Here is a 20906-nt window from a genome sequence, read left to right as displayed (position 1 = left end):
TCACCACCCTGCCCCAATCTAGGGCTAAATGACTGTGAAAAGCTCCAAGGTATGTGCACCCCAATAATATATCAAAACTTTGCACTAAAATTACACAGAGGACACTACTGATTGACTTTGATCTGGCATTCACATTTTCCATTTTGATGTTACACTTACAAAGGGTCTGGTACTGCTGGGATCCTTATCGTCTGATTATGCACCTAATAAAATGAAGGCCAAATACTGGCGAGTTCCCAGCTCCCCACTCTCCGAGGGTATGCACAGCATTGGTGATGTGGAAAAAGGCTGGAACTCTACTCAGGCCCCATACACACGATAGAATTTATCCGCAGATACGGTTCAGCGGACCGTATCCGCGGATAAATCCTCTCTAAGATTTCAGAGGATTTCAATGCGATGGCGTGTACACACCATCGCATTGAAATCCGCGCTGAAATCCTCTGCCGATGACGTGTCGCGCCGTCGCCGCTATTATGACGCGGCGACGGGCGCGACACTGTCATATAAGGAATTCCACGCATGCGTCTATTCATTACGGCGCGTGCGGGGAATCCCTTTGGACGGATGGATCCGGTAAGTCTGTACAGACGAGCGGATCCATCCGTTGGAATGGATTCCAGCAGATAGATATTCTGTGCATGTCGACAAATATTTATCTGCTGGAAATCCATTCCAGGGGAGATTTATCTGCGGATAGATATCCGACGGAGTGTACACACCATAGGATCTATCCGCAGAAACCCATTTGATGGGATTTATCTGCGGATAGATTCTATGGTGTGTATGGGGCCTCAGAAGCACTGAAAAGGCTGCAGATTTAAGCTGAAAAATACTACAGAAAATAAGTCTGAGAGTATTTTTTAGACATTTGAAATGTCTCCTGAAATGCACAAGCAATTCAACGCTTAAGTTTACTTATTGTCTGGAGCTGCTGTTTAAAGAAACATGAAAGATTTTATTTTGGCTCAGTAATTTGTATACTTCATGACTCTACAGGCTGGTTAATATTTTCTGGTTACAGATGGAGCAGACTAGGAGACTCCTGTGTGTCAAAATGCCCGGCCGGAATGAGTGATATCTCATTGCTGGCAACTAAGGCCTATGATATGAATAAGCTATGAGAAAACCTTCTGCTTAGTCACTGGTTTTAGGTCCATTAAGAGGAGTTAATTAGACCGTACATGGTCAAAAGACGAAAAAGGGATCCATGGTGCACCTCTTATTGTAGCAATAATGAAGGGAATCATAGTTCTGTGTGAGGCTGTGAAATTTATAAATTTGGACATCAGCTAAAATGAGTCATCTTGGACATGTATGCATGTAATAGAAGGGCAGAGACACTCTATTCTCAGTTAACCCACTCATTCTGGATTAGAAAGCTTCATTTTTTAACCACGCACAGTGGATATAAAAAGTTTACACACCCCTGTTAAAATGTCAGATTTCTGTGATGTAGAAAAAAAAAAAAAAAAAAAACAATTGAAAGACAAACTGAAATGTTTTAGGGGTGGGGGAGTAAAAATAGAAAAAAAACGTATGTAAAAAACAGGGGGGTCTCATTGTTAAAAGATATAAGTCAGGAGAAGGGTACAATACCATGGAACACAGTAAAGACAGTCCTCATCAAGCTGAGAAAATATGGCACAACAGGGACATTACCAAAAACTGGACGTCCATCTGGTCAAAAGACAAGAAGAAAACTGGTCAGAGAGGCTGCCAAGAGGCTTACAGCAACATTAAAGAAGCTGCAGGAATATCTGGCAAGTACAGGATGTATGGTACATGTGACAACAATCTCCAGCATTCTTCATATGTCTGGGCTATGGGGTAGAGTGGAAAGACGAAAGCTTACAAAGAAAAACATCCAAGCCCTGCTAAATTTTGCAAAAAACGCATCTGAAGTCTCCTAAAAGCACATGGGAAAATGTGTTATGGTCTGATGAAACCAAGGATGAACTTTTTTAGTCATAATTCCAAAATATATTTTTGCCGCAAAAACAACACTGCACATCACCAAAAGAACACCATACCCACAGCAAAGCATGGTGGTGGCAGCATCATACTTTGGGGCTGTTTTTCTTCAGCTGGAACTGGGGCCTTAGTCATGGTAGAGGGAATTAAATACCAAATACCAGTCAATATTGACACAAAACCTTCAGGCTTCTGCTAGAAAGGTGCACGTGAAGAGAAACTTCATCTTTCAGCATGACAACGACCCAAAGCATACATCCAAACAAACAAAAAAATGGTTTCACCAGAAGAAGATTCAAGTTTTGGAATGGCCCAGCGAGAGCCCAGACCTGAATCCCATTGAAAATCTGTGGGGTGATCTGAAGAGGGCTGTGCACAGGCAATGTCCTCTCAGTCTGACAGATTTCAAGTATTTTTGCAAAGAAGAGTGGACAAATATTGCCAAGTCAAGATGTTCCATGCTGATAGACTCATACCCAAAAAGACAAAGTACTGTAATAAAATGAAAAAGTGCTTTAACAAAGTATTAGTTTAAGGGTGTGCACACTTATGCAACAATATTATTATAAGTTTTTTTAGTTCCCTCCATCTAAAAGATTTCAGTTTGTTGTTCAACTGAGTTGTACAGTTTATAGATCACATTAAAAGGTGGAAAAAGTTCTGAAATTATTTATCTTTGTCTAATTTTTTTTACATCACAGAAACCTGACATTTTACCAGGGGTGTGTAGACGTTTTATATCCATTGTATATAGCAATATTTGATATACACACACACATCGATGTCTTGTACAAAGGTGAACACACAGAAATGTGCTGCTCATATAACGTGTTCCATATGGTGCGTCTGCATCACTTCTCTCTTCAGCGTTTTACAGGCTAATAAAGCTGCTATTATCTAATTCACAGGTGACAAACACAAGGCCCGCGGTCTGAATTTGGCCCTCCAGGCCATTTCATGTGGCCCTCGCACCTCTCGTGCAGCTGCAGGAGAGCTCCAGCCTTCCTCTGGTCCTCATCCACACCCTTACTTTCTGCTTTCTGCTGGGGGGGGGGGGGTTCGTGCACTATGATGTAAGGGAGAGTGGGGGACTCAACTTCTGATGGTGGGGGGGCTCTTGACATCTAATGTAAGGGCAATCATAATGCTGATGCGGCCCACGATAAAATTGAGTTTGACACCCCTGATCTAATGAGATGTTTATGTAGATCAGGGAGTCTTAAACTGGCAGCCCTCCAGCTGTTGCAGAACTACAAGTCCCATCATGCCTCTGACTGTGAGAGTCAGCCTTGTAATGCCTCAAGGGACTTGTAGTTCCGCAACAGCTGGAGGGCTGCCAGTTTGAGACCCTTGATGTAGAGTATATGAGAGTGTTATAACTTTAGAGTCACTAAGAAGTCCATGTATAAAAAAAATTATGCTAACAGGCAATAAACATATTTGACAAAATGTGGGGATTATTTGTGATGGATGTGGAATGATTTAGGCTGCATTCACACCTGAGCGTCGGTCGTTCGGCGTTTTTTTCTGCGTTTTTTTTTGGCGTTTTGTCGCGCGTATTCATGCTTATTTGCGCGTTTGCATACAGCGGTTGTCCGACGTTTTTGTACTTTGACGTTTTTTATTTTAGCCAATAGGAAAAACTATCATCTTTTCATCACTTGTTGCTATGTTGGTAACTTTTTTTAATCTTCTGCATGGGCGACAAGTTCTATTGATTAAAGCGACGAAACGCCCGTAGCAAACGCCCGTTGTCGCGCAAGTCGCTTGAATCGAGCGTTTCCATTACTTTCTATGGGAAATGGAAACGCTCAAATACGCCCAAACCGCCCGATACGCGCGACAAAAAAGGGTCCGGAACTTTTTTTGGCTACAGGCGATGGGCGTCAGGCGCATCAGCGTTCAGATGTGAACCATCCCCATAGACTTTCATGTATTTTGGTCCCTCTGGCGTTTGTGAGCGTCGCGCTACAGGCGACAAAACGCCTAGGTGTGAATGGGCTCTTAGACATTCACTTAGCTAACAATTTTATAAGTAGACCCCCTATTAATCTAAAAATATAGATTACCGATAAGGGAAAGTAGTAACCAATAATTAGAATACCTTCAAATATTTCACAAAAAAAGTCACAAAAAAGGTAGCACACAAGGGACAGTATTGATTTTTTTTAAACCTATATCTGGATTTTTTTATGTTATATACTGGTATTCACAAGTACATTTTAAATGGAAATTGTTGATTGTGTATATACTGTGTTTCTCCGAAAATAAGCACAGTCTTATATTAATTTTGCCAACAAAAGACACAGTGGGGCTTATTTTCAAGGTAGGTCTTACCATGTAATGTGCGGTCTTCTCTCCACCCTCTCTCTCTCTGCCTGACAGGAATCCCCAGTGTGAACAGAGTTAAAATGCTTCTAAAATTCTATAATTCACTCTATTACAATATTATACAATGTACAATGTGCAATGTGTGTGTTTCTGTAATATAATTGTGCCAAATACCTTCGTTATAGCGCAGCTCTGCACTTCTGTGACCCGCTGGAGCTCTCTTCCCCGCAATTATATTACAGAAACACACACATTGTTCATTATATTCTACTGTAATAGAATGGATTATAGGATTTTACAAGCATTTTAAACTAGGGCTTATTTTCGGTGTAGTGCTTATATTTCAGCCCTCCTGGAAAATAAGGCTAGGTCTTATTTTCCCGACAGGTCTTATTTTCGGGAGAACACAGTATTTGTATTGTAAAATACATTTTTACTGTGCTATACAATCACAGAAGTGAACTTGCTCATAAAAACATGAAGGAATCCACACAGCCTCCTCATTTCAAGTTGAATTTTAAAAAAATCTCTCTGTATTACTGGAGTCTTTTGAACATGTAGAGGAAGATATTGATGATGTGTTGTAGATGAATACTATACAAGAGTATTTTTTATTTTATTTTTTATAAGTGTGACGCTCAAAGACCTCAGCCCTTCTGATACACTTGGCTAAGTATACAAATCCACAATAAAGCAAAAAATCACTAAGGACCAGATTCTCAAAGGGCTTACGATGGCGCAACGCCATTTGCGCCGTCGTAAGTCCTAATCTGGCCCGGCGTATCTATGCGACTGATTCTTACAATCAGTTACACATAGATATCCATTAGATCTGACAGGCGTAAGGCTCTTACGCTGTCAGATCTTATATGCAATTTTTTTCCCGCCGCTAGGTGTCGCCGACGTCGTTTTCCCCGTCGTCTATGCAAATTAGCCATTTACGCGAGATTCCCGAACGTACGCGCGGTCGACGCAGTGAATTTACAGCGTTTCCGTAGCTTTTGCGATGCGTAAAGTTGCCCCTGCTATATGAGGGGCAACCAATGTTAAGTATGGCCGTCGTTCCCGCGTCGAAATTTAAAAATGTACGTCGTTTGCATAAGTCGTCCGTGAATGGCGCTGGACGCCATTTACGTTAACGTCGAAACCAATGACGTCCTTGCGACGTCATTTAGTGCAATGCACGTCGGGGAATTTTAGGGACGGCGCATGCGCAGTACGATCGGCCCGGGAATGTGCCTAATTTAAATGATCCACGCCCCCTACCTGGATTATTTGAATTAGGCGGGCCTGCGCCGGAGAATTTACTGTACGCCGCCGCAACTTTACAGGCAAGTGCTTTGTGAATCAAGCACTTGTCCGTAAAACTTGCGGCCGCGTAACGTAAACGAGATACGTTACGGCCGCATAGTTTTACGCCGATCTACGAGAATCTGGCCCTAACAGTATTGGATACCAATTGGCAATGCAGTTTCAAGAATATACTTGCACTCACTGGTTAGAGAAAGAGAGAAAAAAAAAACGTATTATAAGTAATGAGTATTCAGAGATAGAGAGATCAAGTTAATGGTGACAGCAGGAATACACTTTGGTATTCAAGGTACTTAGCACACACAAAAAAAAATCTATCTAAATACAAGATGACACCTGCTATTCAGATCAGCATAAACTGTAACAACGCCACATACAGTGCGGCAACGATCAGTAATAAGACTTGTGTAATAAACGCTAGAAATCTCAGTCATTATGCACTAGCTGTGGCTATGCTAGGCCTAAAGTTGTCTGGCAAGCTCTACAATGCCCAATAGAAGAAAAATGGATGAATGGTGGTGGGACTAGGTTAATGGAAACATTACATGACAGGTGCAGTTTTATTTATTTATTTTATTTATTAAGACATTGGTATATATGGTTTGTACCTTAAAAATTCCACATTTGGTCTTTTGTTCTGGATATTTTATGTTGGGGATGTGGTACACTTGATGATATTTAAATTGAGGGGATCATTCTTGACAGCTGTGTGGGTGCTTGAGATATTTTTATTTTTTTTATAAATAGTAACTTATGTCAGGAGAAGTTTCCCAAAATGCATCAGACTAAAGTCTCATACACACAATTGGCCTTCCATCGGACTCTTCTGTGGATTTTGGTCCGAAGGGGCGTTGGCCGTGAACTTGGTATGGATACACACAGCAGAACATTTTCAGACATCTTTCACCAAATCACGTGGTTTTTCAGCTCTTTACTGCCACCCTTTGGGAAACTTCTGCTACTGTTGTCTGATGTTTAGAATTGGTTCTGAGCATGCGTGTTTGTACTTTGGATTTTAGTCTGATGTACTTGTGTACACACGATCGGATTATCCTCCATCGGACATTTGTTGTCAAAAAGTTTGAGAGCATTCACAGCGAACATTTGTCTGTTGAAAAAGCAACAACAAATATTTGCTATATATATATTGGATTGTCCGATAAAACAAGTCCGTCAGATTGTTGTTGTTGAAAACTCAGATCGTGCGTATGGGCCTTTACAAACGACTTTGAATGTTTATGGCCAGATAGCGAATTGTGGACAAAACTTTGCCACAGTACACAGATTCTGACAAGAATACAGACACTGGAACCGGAAGAAAGAGGAGAATCATCAATGAAAGGCAATGCTTCCTGCCATGCTAGCTTGCAGCTTATCCTGCAAATAAGAATTTTTCCACCAGTGTTAAACAGCCAACATTTTTTTTGTTGTTCTCCAAACATGAATCACACCTGGTGAACACCTTGCAAATTGAAAGTCTCGCACAAACCATCAAGAACAGATTTAGTAACAAAATAAAACGTAAAAAAAAACAGCCATTTTGGGTTTTTCGCCAGAAAAGTAGCTGTTTGATATGGTAACTGATGAAATGGCCAGAACCTGTAATAATGGTCCTTTATGACATAAATACAGCCTAGGGTATTTGCTGACTGCCTAAGTGAGGTTAAAGGTGCACATTGTATTATGGGTTGGAAATGTTATGGGTTGGAAATAAAGCTGCTGATATGTTGACAAAAAGCAGAGCTCCTATAATCATACTGATGAGTTTGGAGACTCCAGCCAAAAAATCAATTCCCAGACCTACTTTCGAGGAGCCAAGGAAAGTGTTTTACCCATTAGCAGCAGGATAGTATCAAGAAAGTTAGGTTCTAGCTTTATTTCTTGGTATCAAGTCTGAATAGGATTCCGACATGTGCTCCACTGTGTTTTTCTCTTCGGGAGGAAGGGAGCAACTTTATGGATAAAAGGGATCTCCATTCTAATAAGAACAAGCTTACATCAAAAGTTTGAATAGTAAGTGGACCATAATAAAAAAATTGGGGCAGCGCAGTACTCAAGGAGATCAAGGAATGAATTATTTATTTAGCAATTGAAAATCATAAAATGAAATAGGGTTGTAGCCCCTTCCAATGCTACACATCAGTTTACATTCAGAAAGCTCCCCCTGCATGGGCAAGATGCCTATGTTGTATATTGTCCTGTGACAAAAAGATAATTTAAGAGACACAGGAACTAACCATAACATGTGAGTGTGTGGCGCCCATGATACTTGCCACCTCAACATCTCTAAAATACGCCCCTTTCTAACCAATGACACAACAAAGCTCTTAATTCACTCGCTGGTCATCTCTTGCCTCGACTACTGCAACTCCCTCCTCATTGGCTTACCTCTACATCCTCTATCCCCCTTCAATACATCATGAATGCTGCTGCCAGTCTCATCCACCTTTGTGTTTGCTACTACAATCTCTCCACTGGCTTCTGCTCACCCAACAAATAGAATTCAAAATACTAACAACTTACAAAGCCATCCACAACTCTGCCCCAGCTACATCACTAACCGAGTCTCAAAATACCAACCTAACCGTTCTCTTCGTTCTTCTCAAGGCCTCCTGCTCTCTAGCTCCCTCATCACCTCCTTCCATGCTCGCCTCCAGGACTTTTCCAGAGCCACTCCAATCATATCAACTCCTTACCCCAAGCTGTCCTATTATCTCCTAGCTTTTGGACGATTCCGGAATGCCTTTCCTCTTCAAAGAAGCCTATCCTACCCACACCTAACAACTGTATTTTCATTCTGTCAATCTGATCATCCCCCACAGCTATTACCTTTTGTTCCAATTGACCCTCCCTTCTAGATTGTAAGCTCTAACGAGCAGGGCCCTCTGATCCCTCCTGTATTGAATTGTATTGTGACTGTACTGTCTGCCCTGATGTTGTAAAGCGCTGCGCAAACTGTTGGCGGTATATAAATCCTGTATAATAATAATAATAATAATACTATACAAGGAACAAGAGAAAACTTGGTGATTTGCTACAGAAGGGAGCCATGGCACCATGTCCCATATCCAGAGCCAGTTTTTCAGCCTCTACTGGAAACCTTCCTGATGGTCACCTTGGGTAATCAAATGCACTAAATGAACCTTCAGTGTATCGGTGGAAACAGCTGTAGATCTTACAATAGCCTGGAGGAAATAATCTGTGGTTACATCACAAATTATAAATAAGCACATGTTTATCAGGGATATAATTCAATAGCTGCACCAAATGTAAATGAGCACCAGTGATAACAGATAAAACATTATGCAAACAGCATTTCCTGAGGAAGTTTTCTGCACAGGAAGTCCTGAGTTCAACATGTTTTCCAGCGGTGTCAATCCTGACCTGATGCTACACTTTGTCACTCCAACTGGGATAATGAATAGTCAGGAATCTCATTGCTCTCCTTCTACTGTATAATTCTTTATCTGTCCAGCATTTCCTGCGTCTGCAATACTCAGTATATACACTGTGCAATTAATCACATTACTATACAGCTCATTCGCTGTATGACCGGAGCACACAGCAACTTATCTTCCCTGCAGCCAACATTAGATAAAAGCGGTCTTTGACAACATTCCTATGGCAACAAGAAATATTTCCCACTGGACAATGGATACTTTAAGAGCCTGTAAAGGCATAATGGTACAAGATATAAAATAATAAATAATAATATTCTATTTATAAAAAATGATGCTCTCCTATCTTGCGTTATATCAAATGTGCTGGAAAATGTATGATTACGCTTTAAAACAAAACTCAGTTATTTGTTTTAATATTCCCGAGTCTAATGTGGAGGAACTTATTCGCTAAATTGAGCTTTATCCCTTCGTATACCATGCACAAATTCAGGACTTTGGATTTTCTTTTCTCTCTTTCCTCCACAGGTGCCATATTTTTATGGTGCCCCTTGTTCAGGCCTTGTATATACCAGCCTTACAGGCCAACCCACAATTTCTATCCCAGTTTAGAAATGAAGAGGTTGGTGGTCTTCTACATGCAATGTTATGTCGCGTACACACAACCGTTTTTAATGTCCTAGAAAAAAAAGGACGTTTTTCTTGACGTGATTCTTGTCAAGCCCGTCTGGCATACACACGATCGTGGAAAAAAAAATGCTCGAGCAAAGCGCGGTGACGTACAACACGTACGACAGCACTATAAAGGGGAAGTTCCATTTGATTGGCGACACCCTTTGGGCTGATTATGAAAATTTCCCTTCTCATAACCTGCTTCTGAGCATGCACGTTTTTTTCCCTGTCGTTAAAGTCTACACACGACGTGAAAAACAACGAGAAAGAATAGAGCATGTTCTAAATTTTTTATGGCCATTTTTCACATCGAGAAAAATGCTCTGGAGCCCACACACAATCGTTTTTAATTGCATTTTTCTCATCATGAAAAACGATCGTGTGTACGCGGCATGAGAAGACAATGGGGTTGATTTACTAGGCAAGCAGCCTGTTCACTTTGTAAGGGAAGTTGTACTTTTTATGGGAATTTTACCCATAGCTTAGCGAATGAGGTGAAGTTTGGATGACTTCTATTATCCATTTCCAATTACGTGCAAGCAAAAATGATGTTTTTTTTTCCTTACCTATGATTGGGTATTTTTTTCAAAATGAAATTTCACCACATTCACGAAACTATGGGGAACATGCTAATGCAAAATGCAACTTCCCTTGCAAAGTGAAGAGCCTATTTGCCTTTAGTAAATTAACCCCAAAGAATGTCCAAATAAATACAGACTCAATAACACTTATGTCCCCGAATATAACTGGATAATTAAAATGGGATTTTTCATGACGAGAAAAATGAAATTTTTTTAATTGGTTGTGAAAAACGGTCGCGTGTAGGCTCCAGAGCATTTTTCTTGACGAGAAAATGTCCGATTTTTTTTTTAGAACCTGTTCTATTTTTTCTCTGTGTTTTTCACGTTGTTCTTTTTCACGTAACTATGGGAATGTTTGACCATTCTTCCAAAAACGCATTTATGAGGTCAGGCACTGATGATGGACGAGAAGGTCTGGCTCTCATTCACCTCTCTAATTCATACCAAAGGAATTCTATCGGGTAGAGGTCAGGACTCTGTGCAAGCCAGTCAAGTTCATCCACCTCAAACTCTCTCATCCATGTCTTTATGGACCTTGCTTTGTGCACTGGTCCAAATCATTTGGTGGAGGGGGATTATGGTGTGGGGTTGTTTTTCAGGGGTTGGGCTTGGCCCCTTAGTTCCAGTGAATGGAACACTTACGGGGTCAGCATACCAAGACATTTTGGACAATTTCATGCTCCCAACTTTGTGTGAACAGTTTGGGAATGGCCCCTTCTTGTTCCAACAATACTGCGCACCAGTACACAAAGAAAGGTCCATAAAGACATGGATGAGCAAGTTTGGGATGGAGGAACTTGACAAGCATGCACAGAGTCCTGACCTCAACCAGACAGAAGACCTTTGGGATTAATTAGAGCAGAGACGGCGAGCCAGGCCTTTTCGTCCACATCAGTGCCTGACTTCACAAATGCGCGTCTGGAAGAATGGTCAAACATTCTCATAGACACATTCCTAAACCTTGTGGACAGCCTTCCCAGAATAGTTGAAGCTGTTTTAGCTGCAAAGGGTGGGCCAACTCCATTTTGAACCCTACAGACTAAGACTGGGATGCCATTAAGTTGCATGTGTGTGTAAAGGCAGGTGTCCCAATACTTTTGGCAATATAGCGTATGCATGACTAGAACTGCATACCTAAAGTTTAATATTGAACCCTTGAAAACTACAGAAGGCAATGTGGAAAGAGATAATTTTAGCTATAAGCTGTATAGACAGGGACACAGCTAGATCAGGTCACCCAGAGCAAGGGCCCTAGGTATCTAGTAATGCCATCATCTCACATATTATTCATAATTCAGTCTTTGCTAAACTTTGGTTCTAAGATGTGTTGTATTTTGTTAATACTTTTTGAAATGTGGTTTATCTATTTTTTAATTTATGTATTTTTTTTAAAGAAATTATAATACATTTGCTTTTTAATATAAGTCACCTTATTACAACATTTGATTACTAGGCATTCTAAGATACATAAGGAGGTACTTTTATCTTGATACGTATAAGAGCCAGGGCACCAACTCCTAGGTGCTAAGGGAATGCAGTAGGAAAGGGAAAGGAAACCAAAGAAAAGGAAGACAGCAAAGCAGAATAGGGGCAAAAAAAAAAAAAGAACAGCCTCACCTACTTTTTTAGCAGGAAAATTTAGGTATCAAAACAATCTAGTTACCCATATGTGTCCCAGGTCTCTTTGGAACACAACACACACCCCTGGGTAAAGACCAGCTGTTAGAAAAAAGACGGTGTGCCTACCTTGTCCCCAGAGGGTGACGCACTGCTGCTCATGGGTCCGACACATGCCGCTGTAGCAGTATCCATCCAGTGTGTAGCAAGGGTGTCCGTCATGTAGGTAGACATTGGGCGGGCAGTGCGCGCTGCTTCCAGTGCAGAATTCAGGTAGATCACAGAAATTACTTGCGTCCCTGCATGGAGTTCCACCTGGCTTTAGCTGTAAGGCCAAAGCATAAATATTAAAACCATAATCAATAGGGGTGAATTTTCCTCACCACATTAGCACATTCCCTCTTACTGAGAAAGTGGAAACAATTTACTATCAGTTTCATTAATTACAATAGCCAATGTCAACTGATATACTGTTCAAAAGGAATTTTATTTCTTTTCAGCAAGTCTTATGATCCAAAGCCCATAGCGCTGGCTGGGGAGTGGGGACCAGAGAAGAGGAGGAACGGGGTTGCTCTGTGCAATCCCATTGCACACAGCAGGTAAGTATAACATGTTTGTTATTCACAAAAATTCCTTTACTATCACTATGTAGCACTACCCCCCAAGTAGCTGTTGGTTTAGATTTGGGCCTGCCGTTACCTTACTGTTCCATACGTTCGTCTCAGGGGTTCTCCTTGAAGAGTTGTCCATAAGAAATGTCTGCACCAACACAAAGTCTCTTTTAAGGTTTTTATTGAACAAAGTTCTCGAACAGAGGGGTAGAGGGATGGGGAGACTCAGGTACCTTTGCTTTGCGGATCACTGGTACAAACGTAGATCCAGAGGATTAACTTTTTTCCACGCTGGATTTCAGCAACCACCAGATGGGCCTACTCTCACCGGCCTAGCAACTGGTGCAAAGATCGCTAAATTCTCTGCCACAGACTTGATAACTTTGTCAGGCCATGCCATGATCTTCTGCCACAAGATCATGTGACTACTCACGCATTTTATAGAGTAAACGACTCACGGTGCCAAGAATCTTTCAGCCAATCTGGCAGCACAGTGAGGCAACACTGACAGGATAAGTCCTTCAAATGAATCCCAGTGGTTCAGCTCCCTTGATGTAGGCGAGACAGTGAAGGACCCTCCCTGGACTAGTAGGGCCCAGCAAATTTCAGGCCTACTCTCAGTTACGAAGCCTCGGGCCAGCCGACCCCGAGACCATAAACAGCTCACGCATCACCTGTGGCCAGGAAGGCCATCAGGTCAGGATCGGAAGACCCCGCCAAACCAGTGTCTGTTCTTTAAGTACCCTCTCCCAGAATGAACAGCGGGTTGACCACGCCCCCTGAGCTGCTTCTGGAAAAGAGATACCCAATGCATCCAGCCTGTTGCCTTTCCAACCTTGACCTGCGTTGGCAGCGACACCCACAGTCAAGGGGAAATTCATGCAACCCAGCTTAACTGAAACAGAACTATCAATTTAGCATAATCCTTCTGAGCCAAACTATTGCTCAGACAACTATAATTTAACACATATCGCCCCCTCAACGGGAGCAAGTCGCTACAACGACATTTTAGCAAATACAGAAAATGCTGTTACTCTCGCCAGAAATGTCCTTGCCACTTGCTGTGAGCTGAAATTAATATTTTATGTTACTTCAGTATAATGGAGATGAACAAAGGCAGACATGTTTGAAGTCCAGCCTGTATGACAACAGCTGTCCCAATAGCTACAGTGGAAGAATGAATGTAGACACCTAAAGACAGGAAGTATATTATTTAAGGAAGAGGGAAGGGGAAAAAAGCACCAAGCAGGCATCGTGTGGCACAATTTTTTCAACAATAAAAAACAATATTAACAGCAATGGCACTCAATTACAAGCGGGTGTGGTGGGGGGATGATGACAGTTTGCAGTGGATGGGAAGTCCAAGTGTGAACTGGATGCTATGGTCTTTCTCCGTTGTAGGAAGAAGACAAGCTGTATAGATCCGTCCAGAGGGAGCCGGCGTCGAGCTGGCCTGTATCTGGTGTTTGGATAGTATGCATCTCCAGCGGGAGTGTAGAAAAGAGCGGTCAGTTTGTCCGCCGTGAGAGTCAATGGGAATGCGAAAGCAGCCTTGCTTCTGAAACGCGTCATCATCCCCCACCATGACCACTTGTGAGTGCCATTGCCATTTATATTGTTTTTTATTTTTTAATAAATTGTGCTACACAATGCCTGCTTGGTGCTTTTTTTCCCTTCCCTCTTGCATTTCAGATTGTGGATTCCCAGCCCACTTCTAAAGGCATCCTTGCAGGCATCTATGGTGTTAGCCAGTCTTTATTATTGACATTTATTCCTATACCTCCGAAAATAATATATTTTTTAAATCAGTTGCTTAATTATATTCTATGACCATGGGCTTGGCACAGAGATAGCACTGTAGTGTATTGTGTTTTTACTGTTATTTATTATTATTATTATTATTATTATTATTATTATTAAGGATTACCAGGTGACAATAAAGAGAAAAAAGCCTGAAAAAGGAAACCAATGCAGCCACCTCATTTTAGGACTGGTAAGCTGCAATATATTAGATTTTGTTTTTTGTTGAAATAAAATCAAAACTGTAAAATTATATTTTATAGCTAGTCATAGCCCCTGAGACATGGAAGGCTATACAGGGTCTGAGACAGAGTAAAACAGCTTAAAACATCCATATCTTTGGCTCAAAGTCCATGCAAGAGATAAAAATTAAAGCTTTCGGACAAACTATCTTCCAAAATAAACAAGCTGTAACTAGATTAAAGTCCAAAGTGTTATTTGAAGATTTCAGAGATCATTATAAATCAGTATTGAATCAGTATTGAATAAAAATGCATTGAGAGGTTCTATCAGGAAAAATTTCTTACGGAAGAGGCCAGAATCGCATGTTTGTGCAATAATTCAGATCCATCACATCACGGCCAGCAGCTCCTATATCACAATCCTGTTCTTATGCCGCGTACACACGATCATTTTTCGGGTTGTAAAAAACAAAGTTTTTAAAAAAAATGTAATTTAAAACGATCGTGTGTGGGCTTCAGAGCATTTTTCGGGTTCTGAAAAACAGCCAAAAAAAAAATTCGAACATGCAAAGTTTTTTCACAACGTTTTAAACAATGCCGTTTTTCGGGTTGTAAAAAATGATCGCGTGTGGGCTTTAACGACGTGAAAAACCTGCGCATGCTCCGAAGCAAGTTATGTGACGTGAGCGCTCGTTCTGGTTTACTAACACAAAATCAGCTAAAGCAGCCCAAAGGGTGTGGTCACCCGAATGAAATCCGCAAAGTCAGTCAGGGACAAGATTATAGACCTGCACAAGGCTGGAATGGGCTACAAGACCACCAGCAAGAAGTTTGGTGAGAAGAAGACAACTGTTATGGGCCGTACACACGACCGAACATGTCTGCTGAAACTGGTCCGTGGACCAGTTTCAGCAGACATGTTCGGTCGTGTGTAGGCCCGAGTGCACAGGATTCCAGCATACAGGATTTTCAGCAGACATGTTCGGTCGTGTGTAGGCCCGAGTGCACAGGATTCCAGCATACATTTGCCCGCCGGGCCTTTTTCCAGCGGGCAAATATTTATGGACTTGTTTTAAAACCCGCTGAAATCCTGCCCGCTCGGACATGTTCGGTCGTCTGTACAGACCTACCGTACATGTCCGAGCGCCCGCCATCCCTCGCATGCGTCGAATGACTTCGGCGCATGCGTGGAAGCATTGAACTGGCAGGGCCGCCCGCGTCATCGTCGCGGCGACGGTGCGGACACGCCCCGCGTATTGTTTACGCGCGGATTTCTGTATGATGGTGAGTACAGCCACCATACAGAAATCCCCGGGCAGACATGTACGGTGAAAACGGTCCGGCGGACCGGTTTCATCGTACATGTATGCTCGTCTGTACGCGGCCTTAGAGCGATTATTCGCAAATGGAATAAATACAAAATAACCATCAATTGTGGAATACAAAATACTCATGCAAGATTTCGCCTCATGGGGTAAGGCTGATCATGATAAAAGTGAGGGATCAGCCCAGAACTACATGAGAAGAGCCTGTGAATTATCTCAAGGCAGTTGGGACCACAGTCCCCAAACCATTAATAACACAATACGCCGCCATGGATTAAAATCCTGCAGAGCCCGCAAGGTCCTCCTCCTCAAAAAGACACATGTCAGGCCTGTCTGGAGTTTACCAATGAACATCTGAATGATTCAGAGACAGATTGGGAGAAAGTCCTGTGGTCAGACGAGACCAAAATTTAGCTCTACTTGGAGGAAGAAAAATGCTGACTATGACTCTAAGAACACCATCCGTACAGTCAAGCACCGAGGTGGAGACATCATGCTTTGGGGGCTGTTTCACTGCTAAAGGTGCAGGCCGACTTTACCACATTAAGGGGCCATGTACTCTAAAATCTTGAATGAGAACCTTCTTCCCTCAGCCAGAACACTGAAGATGGGTCGTGGATTAGTCTTCCAGCATGACAATAACCAGTATGACAAAACATACCGCCAAGGCAATAAAAGGAGTGGCTCAAGACAGTGGCGTCACTAGGGTTGGTGTCACCTGGTGCAAGAAAAATTTGGTGTCACCCCTCCAGGCCACTGTTCAATCCGGGGCACTGAGCAGGCCAGCGCATAAGCACAGCTCTCCCCCTGTATAATTTCCCTAAAGGAACCCCCGTGTAATCCCCCCAATGTAACCCCCCTGAAATCCCCCAATGCAACACCCCTTTGCAATCTCCCTAATATAACCCCTCGTGCAATCCCCCTAATGTAATCCCCCTGCAATCCCCCTAATTTACCCCCCTCTTTGCAATCCCTAATGTAACCCCCCTTTGTGCAATCCCTAATGTAACCCCCCTTTGTGCAATCCCTAATGTAACCCCCCTCTGTGCAATCCCTAATGTAACACCCCCCTGCAATCCCCCTAATGTAACCCCCCTCTGTGCAATCCCTAATGTAACCCCTCTCTGTGCAACCCCCTAATGTAACACCCCCTCTGTGCAATCCCTAATGTAACGCCCCCCTGCAATCCCCCTAACGTAATGCCCCTCTGTGCAATCCCCCTAATGGAACCCCCCAAATGTAACCCCCTCTGTGCAATCCCCCTAATGTAACCCCCCCTCTGTGCAATCCCTAATGTAACCCCCCTCTGTGCAATCCCCCTAATGTAACCCCCCTCTGTGCAATGCCCCTAATGTAACCCCCCTCTGTGCAATCCCCCTAATGTAACCCCCCTCTGTGCAATCCCCCTAATGTAACCCCCCTCTGTGCAATCCCCCTAATGTAACCTCCCTCTGTGCAACCCCCTAATGCAACCCCCCTCTGTGCAATCCCCCCAACGTAACCCCCCTCTGTGCAACCCCCTAATGTAACCCCCCTCTGTGCAACCCCCTACCACATAGATGTTCCTCCTCCTCCTAGGCTCCGTCGGTTTGGGAAGTGTAATTGTTGTGGTAGGCAGCCCGGCACCGGAGATTGCAGTGCCAGTTCCCAGAGGACATGTGGGCGCCGTGCACTATGGCACTCCGGAGCTGTCTGCCAGTGCCTCACAACACAAATCTTACTCCTCCTCCCTCCCTGAACATCGCGGTGAGTGAAGGAGCTACAGCAGGGTGCAGGGCAGGGGGAGGAGGAAGAGGAGAGAACCTCTCTCCTTCCAGTGCCGTGACAGGTGTCACCCCTCTGGCGGGTGTCACCCGGGTGCGAACCGCACCCCCCGCTCCCCCCTTGCAACGCCTCTGGCTCAAGAAGAAGCATGTTAAGGTCATGGAGTGGCCTAGCCAGACTTTAATCCTATAGAACATGTATGGAGGTAGATGAGAAGTTGTCAAGCAACAGCCAAGAAACCTTAAAGTGGTTGTAAACCCAATGCAACTAAATCGTCTTATCCTCTCTGTACCATAACAAGTGTCCCTGTGTCTGTGTTATGTAAAAAATCTACCGATCTGTACCTATATGAGCTCCACTCTAGGCGCTCAGCCGATTCCTCGGCTCTCTTCACTCTCTGGCTCACAGCTCCAGTGGGCAAGGCCGAGCACTCCCGCTGACATCAGCTGGGGAGGAGGGGAAGAGAGGCGAGAGAAAGCCAACAGTCAGCTGAGCGCCGGGAGTGGAGCGCATATAGATGTACAGATCGGAAGATTGCTTACATAACACTGACACAGGGACACTTGTTATTATGGTACAAGACAATTTAGGTGCAGTTATGAGAGCAGCAGGAGGGGGGGGGGGGTGCGCTGGTACAAGCAGACAGGCAGGGAGGGGAGGGGGGCCGAAGAGAAACAGGAGACAGATAGCAGGGCTGCGGATGACAAAGGCATGTACTCAGCAGCCATGATACACCGTGGTCAGTTTGCAGAGGGGAGAGCATAGCAAGGTAGGATCAGCCAGATTTTTTAGGTGTTACAAAGGGCCAAATGACACAGCACAAGCACTGTTCTGTATAACATGCTTTCAGGGAACAGGATATTTTTTTCTACCAAAGGATCAAAATTAACTCGAGCACTAGACATACATACATGCTTAAAAACAGGACAATAGAGGAAAGCAGTATAAAGTTATTTGGGCCCAAAAGTCTCCTATATGTGACACTTTTTAGTTCCAAAACCAAATATTTTGCCTGTTCGTACAACATTTAGACATTGTCACGTTTTAATCTGTAATGTCTACAGCTTATAGTTCAGGATGTGCAGCTGCAGAACAAAAAACGTATTGCAAGATCACAGAATTAGGTTCTCATGGCAAAACAGATTATGGCTGTAGAAATATGTTAAATGTCTGATTTCCCTTTACAAGCGTGTATGATTCAGAGCTGTTTGTTTATCTGACACTGGAAAGGACAATGAAAAATAGCAGGACCAAGGCACTAATGCAATAGAAGCGTGACTTCATTTGGAACTTATTTGTCTGTCAGGAGTATAAGTCTTCCCATGCTCAGGGCAGCAAACAGCGTTACACTGAAAGAGAGAATACAATTTGTAGAGGACAGATCTATATAGAAAACCCCTTAACACATTAATAATGAACGAGGGCTGTCACATAGTGAACTTCACATTGGAATATGCACATATTTTAGCAGTTTAAGCAAATTAGGTAACAAGTGAATCTATTGAGAAAAGTCATGTTAAATTAACTAGCTCTGAAATAGTTGGCATCACTAACCTTACTTTTTAAGACCACTCAGTTCTCAAAAAAAAAAAAAAAAAAAAAAAGTTTGGTTGAGTCATCCAACACCTTCCTATATCTCAGAGGGATTGACATGGCAAAATATCCTCAGCCTAGTTTTGACTTTGTTGCAATGTTGCAGACTTTATTAAGACACATTGAGGGTATTGTGCTTTCCTTTGCTGGTTTTACCATAAAGCAAAATAAACATAAAGCCTGCAGTGGCAGTAATGTAAAGCCACGTTATGGACTTAGTGAATGTTGGAATAAGCAAGTGCGAACTAAACTCACCTTGTCTTAGTTGTATAATAATTTGACATAGTTTAACCCATCACCCAGTATCCAAATCTGAAAATGTTTTTTTTTTTTGCGCTAAACTAAGCTTTACATTTTTCTTGATGGTAAACTGCATTGATTCAATATTTATCAAACTTAGGTGCCTCCATTTATCCAGCCAGAAAGAAAAGAAAAGAAAAAAAAACAGGTCCCGCCATAAGTGTGCTCATACCCTTGTAGTGCTTTTGAGATCTTACTGGATGGGGGTCACAATTTACTGGTCAGTGTAGTCTCCTGATACCTGCACAAGCTATTGTGTTCATACACATTCCCTTATATAACCTGCCTCTCACAGCCATGCTTCAGTTTTGTGAGCAAGCAGTACAGGAGCCAATTACACAGAATGGCAGGACTTGACATGAAGTATATACGGTAATATTTTTTTCCTTCATCTAGAAAGGGAAGATCCTCACCATGCCAACATCCAATTGATATATAAAAAGGTTGAAAAGAGAAAAAACACACTAAACAATTCAGGACTTTGTAGGCATAACATGAGGCAGTAAATTATAAAATATATATCTTTATTACAAAAGGTTAAAAAACATGAAACAACAAACAAAACAATACCCTTTACTTGACATGGTCAACAGATACCCAATAGAGCAAAAATACGGAGAAATGTATCCTTTCAAAAGTGGTTAAGAGACTGTGAATTGCACAGAAAAACAATATATGTATAGGGATGAGCTTTATGTTCCAGTCGACCTTGAGATCGACTCGAACATTGGCTGTTCGCCCCCGTTCGACAAACAGCGAACAATTTGGGGTGTTCACTGCAAATTCAAAAGCTGCGGAACACCCTTTAAAAGTCTATGGGAGAAATCAAAAGTGTTAATTTTGAAGGTTAATATGCAAGTTATTGTCATAAAATGTGTTTGCAAAAAAACGATTTAAAAACTGCAGTTTTTTCGGGAGCAGCGATTTTTATAATGCTTAAAGCGGGGGTTCACCCTATCGACGGGAAAATTTTTTTTTTTTTTCTTTTACCTTTAAATCAGGCATTGTAGCGCGAGCTACAGTATGCCTGTCCCGAATTTTTTCCCCCCATACTCACCTTGTAGTCGTCCATCGAAGATACCGGGGAATGGGCGTGCCTCTGGAGACGGAGGATGATTGACGGCCGGCTCTGGCGCGTCACGCTTCTCCGGAAATAGCCGAAATAGGCTTGGTCTTCACGACGCGTGCGCATAGCCTGTGCGCACGCGCCGTGAAGAGCCGAGACCTACTCCGGCTGTCTTCGGGGAGAGTGACGTGCCAGGGCCGGCCGTCAATCATCCTCCCTCTCCATAGGCACGCCCATTCCCCGCGGGAGCCGAAATCTACGATGGACGACTACGAGGTGAGTACGGGGTTAAAAAAATCGGGACAGGCATACTGTAGCTCGCGCTACAATGCCTGTCTCGATGGTAACATCAAGTACGAGAGGGTGAACTACCGCTTTAAG

The 20906-nt window shown here is 42.8% G+C and overlaps 1 protein-coding gene across 1 annotated transcript in view; it reads right to left on the bottom strand.

The window, feature by feature from the left end:
• Positions 1-20906, bottom strand: part of ADAM12 (ADAM metallopeptidase domain 12) — a 706349-nt gene that overhangs the window by 101523 nt on the left and 583920 nt on the right. The window contains exon 14 of the mRNA XM_040361428.1: positions 12014-12209. Coding sequence (XP_040217362.1) covers positions 12014-12209 — 196 coding nt within the window. The remainder of the gene's footprint in view (positions 1-12013; positions 12210-20906) is intronic.

The sequence above is a fragment of the Rana temporaria genome, chromosome 8, assembly GCF_905171775.1.
Source record: "Rana temporaria chromosome 8, aRanTem1.1, whole genome shotgun sequence".
In the NCBI taxonomy this organism is placed as follows: Eukaryota; Metazoa; Chordata; class Amphibia; order Anura; family Ranidae; genus Rana; species Rana temporaria.
This window is presented reverse-complemented; position numbering and strand designations above follow the sequence as displayed.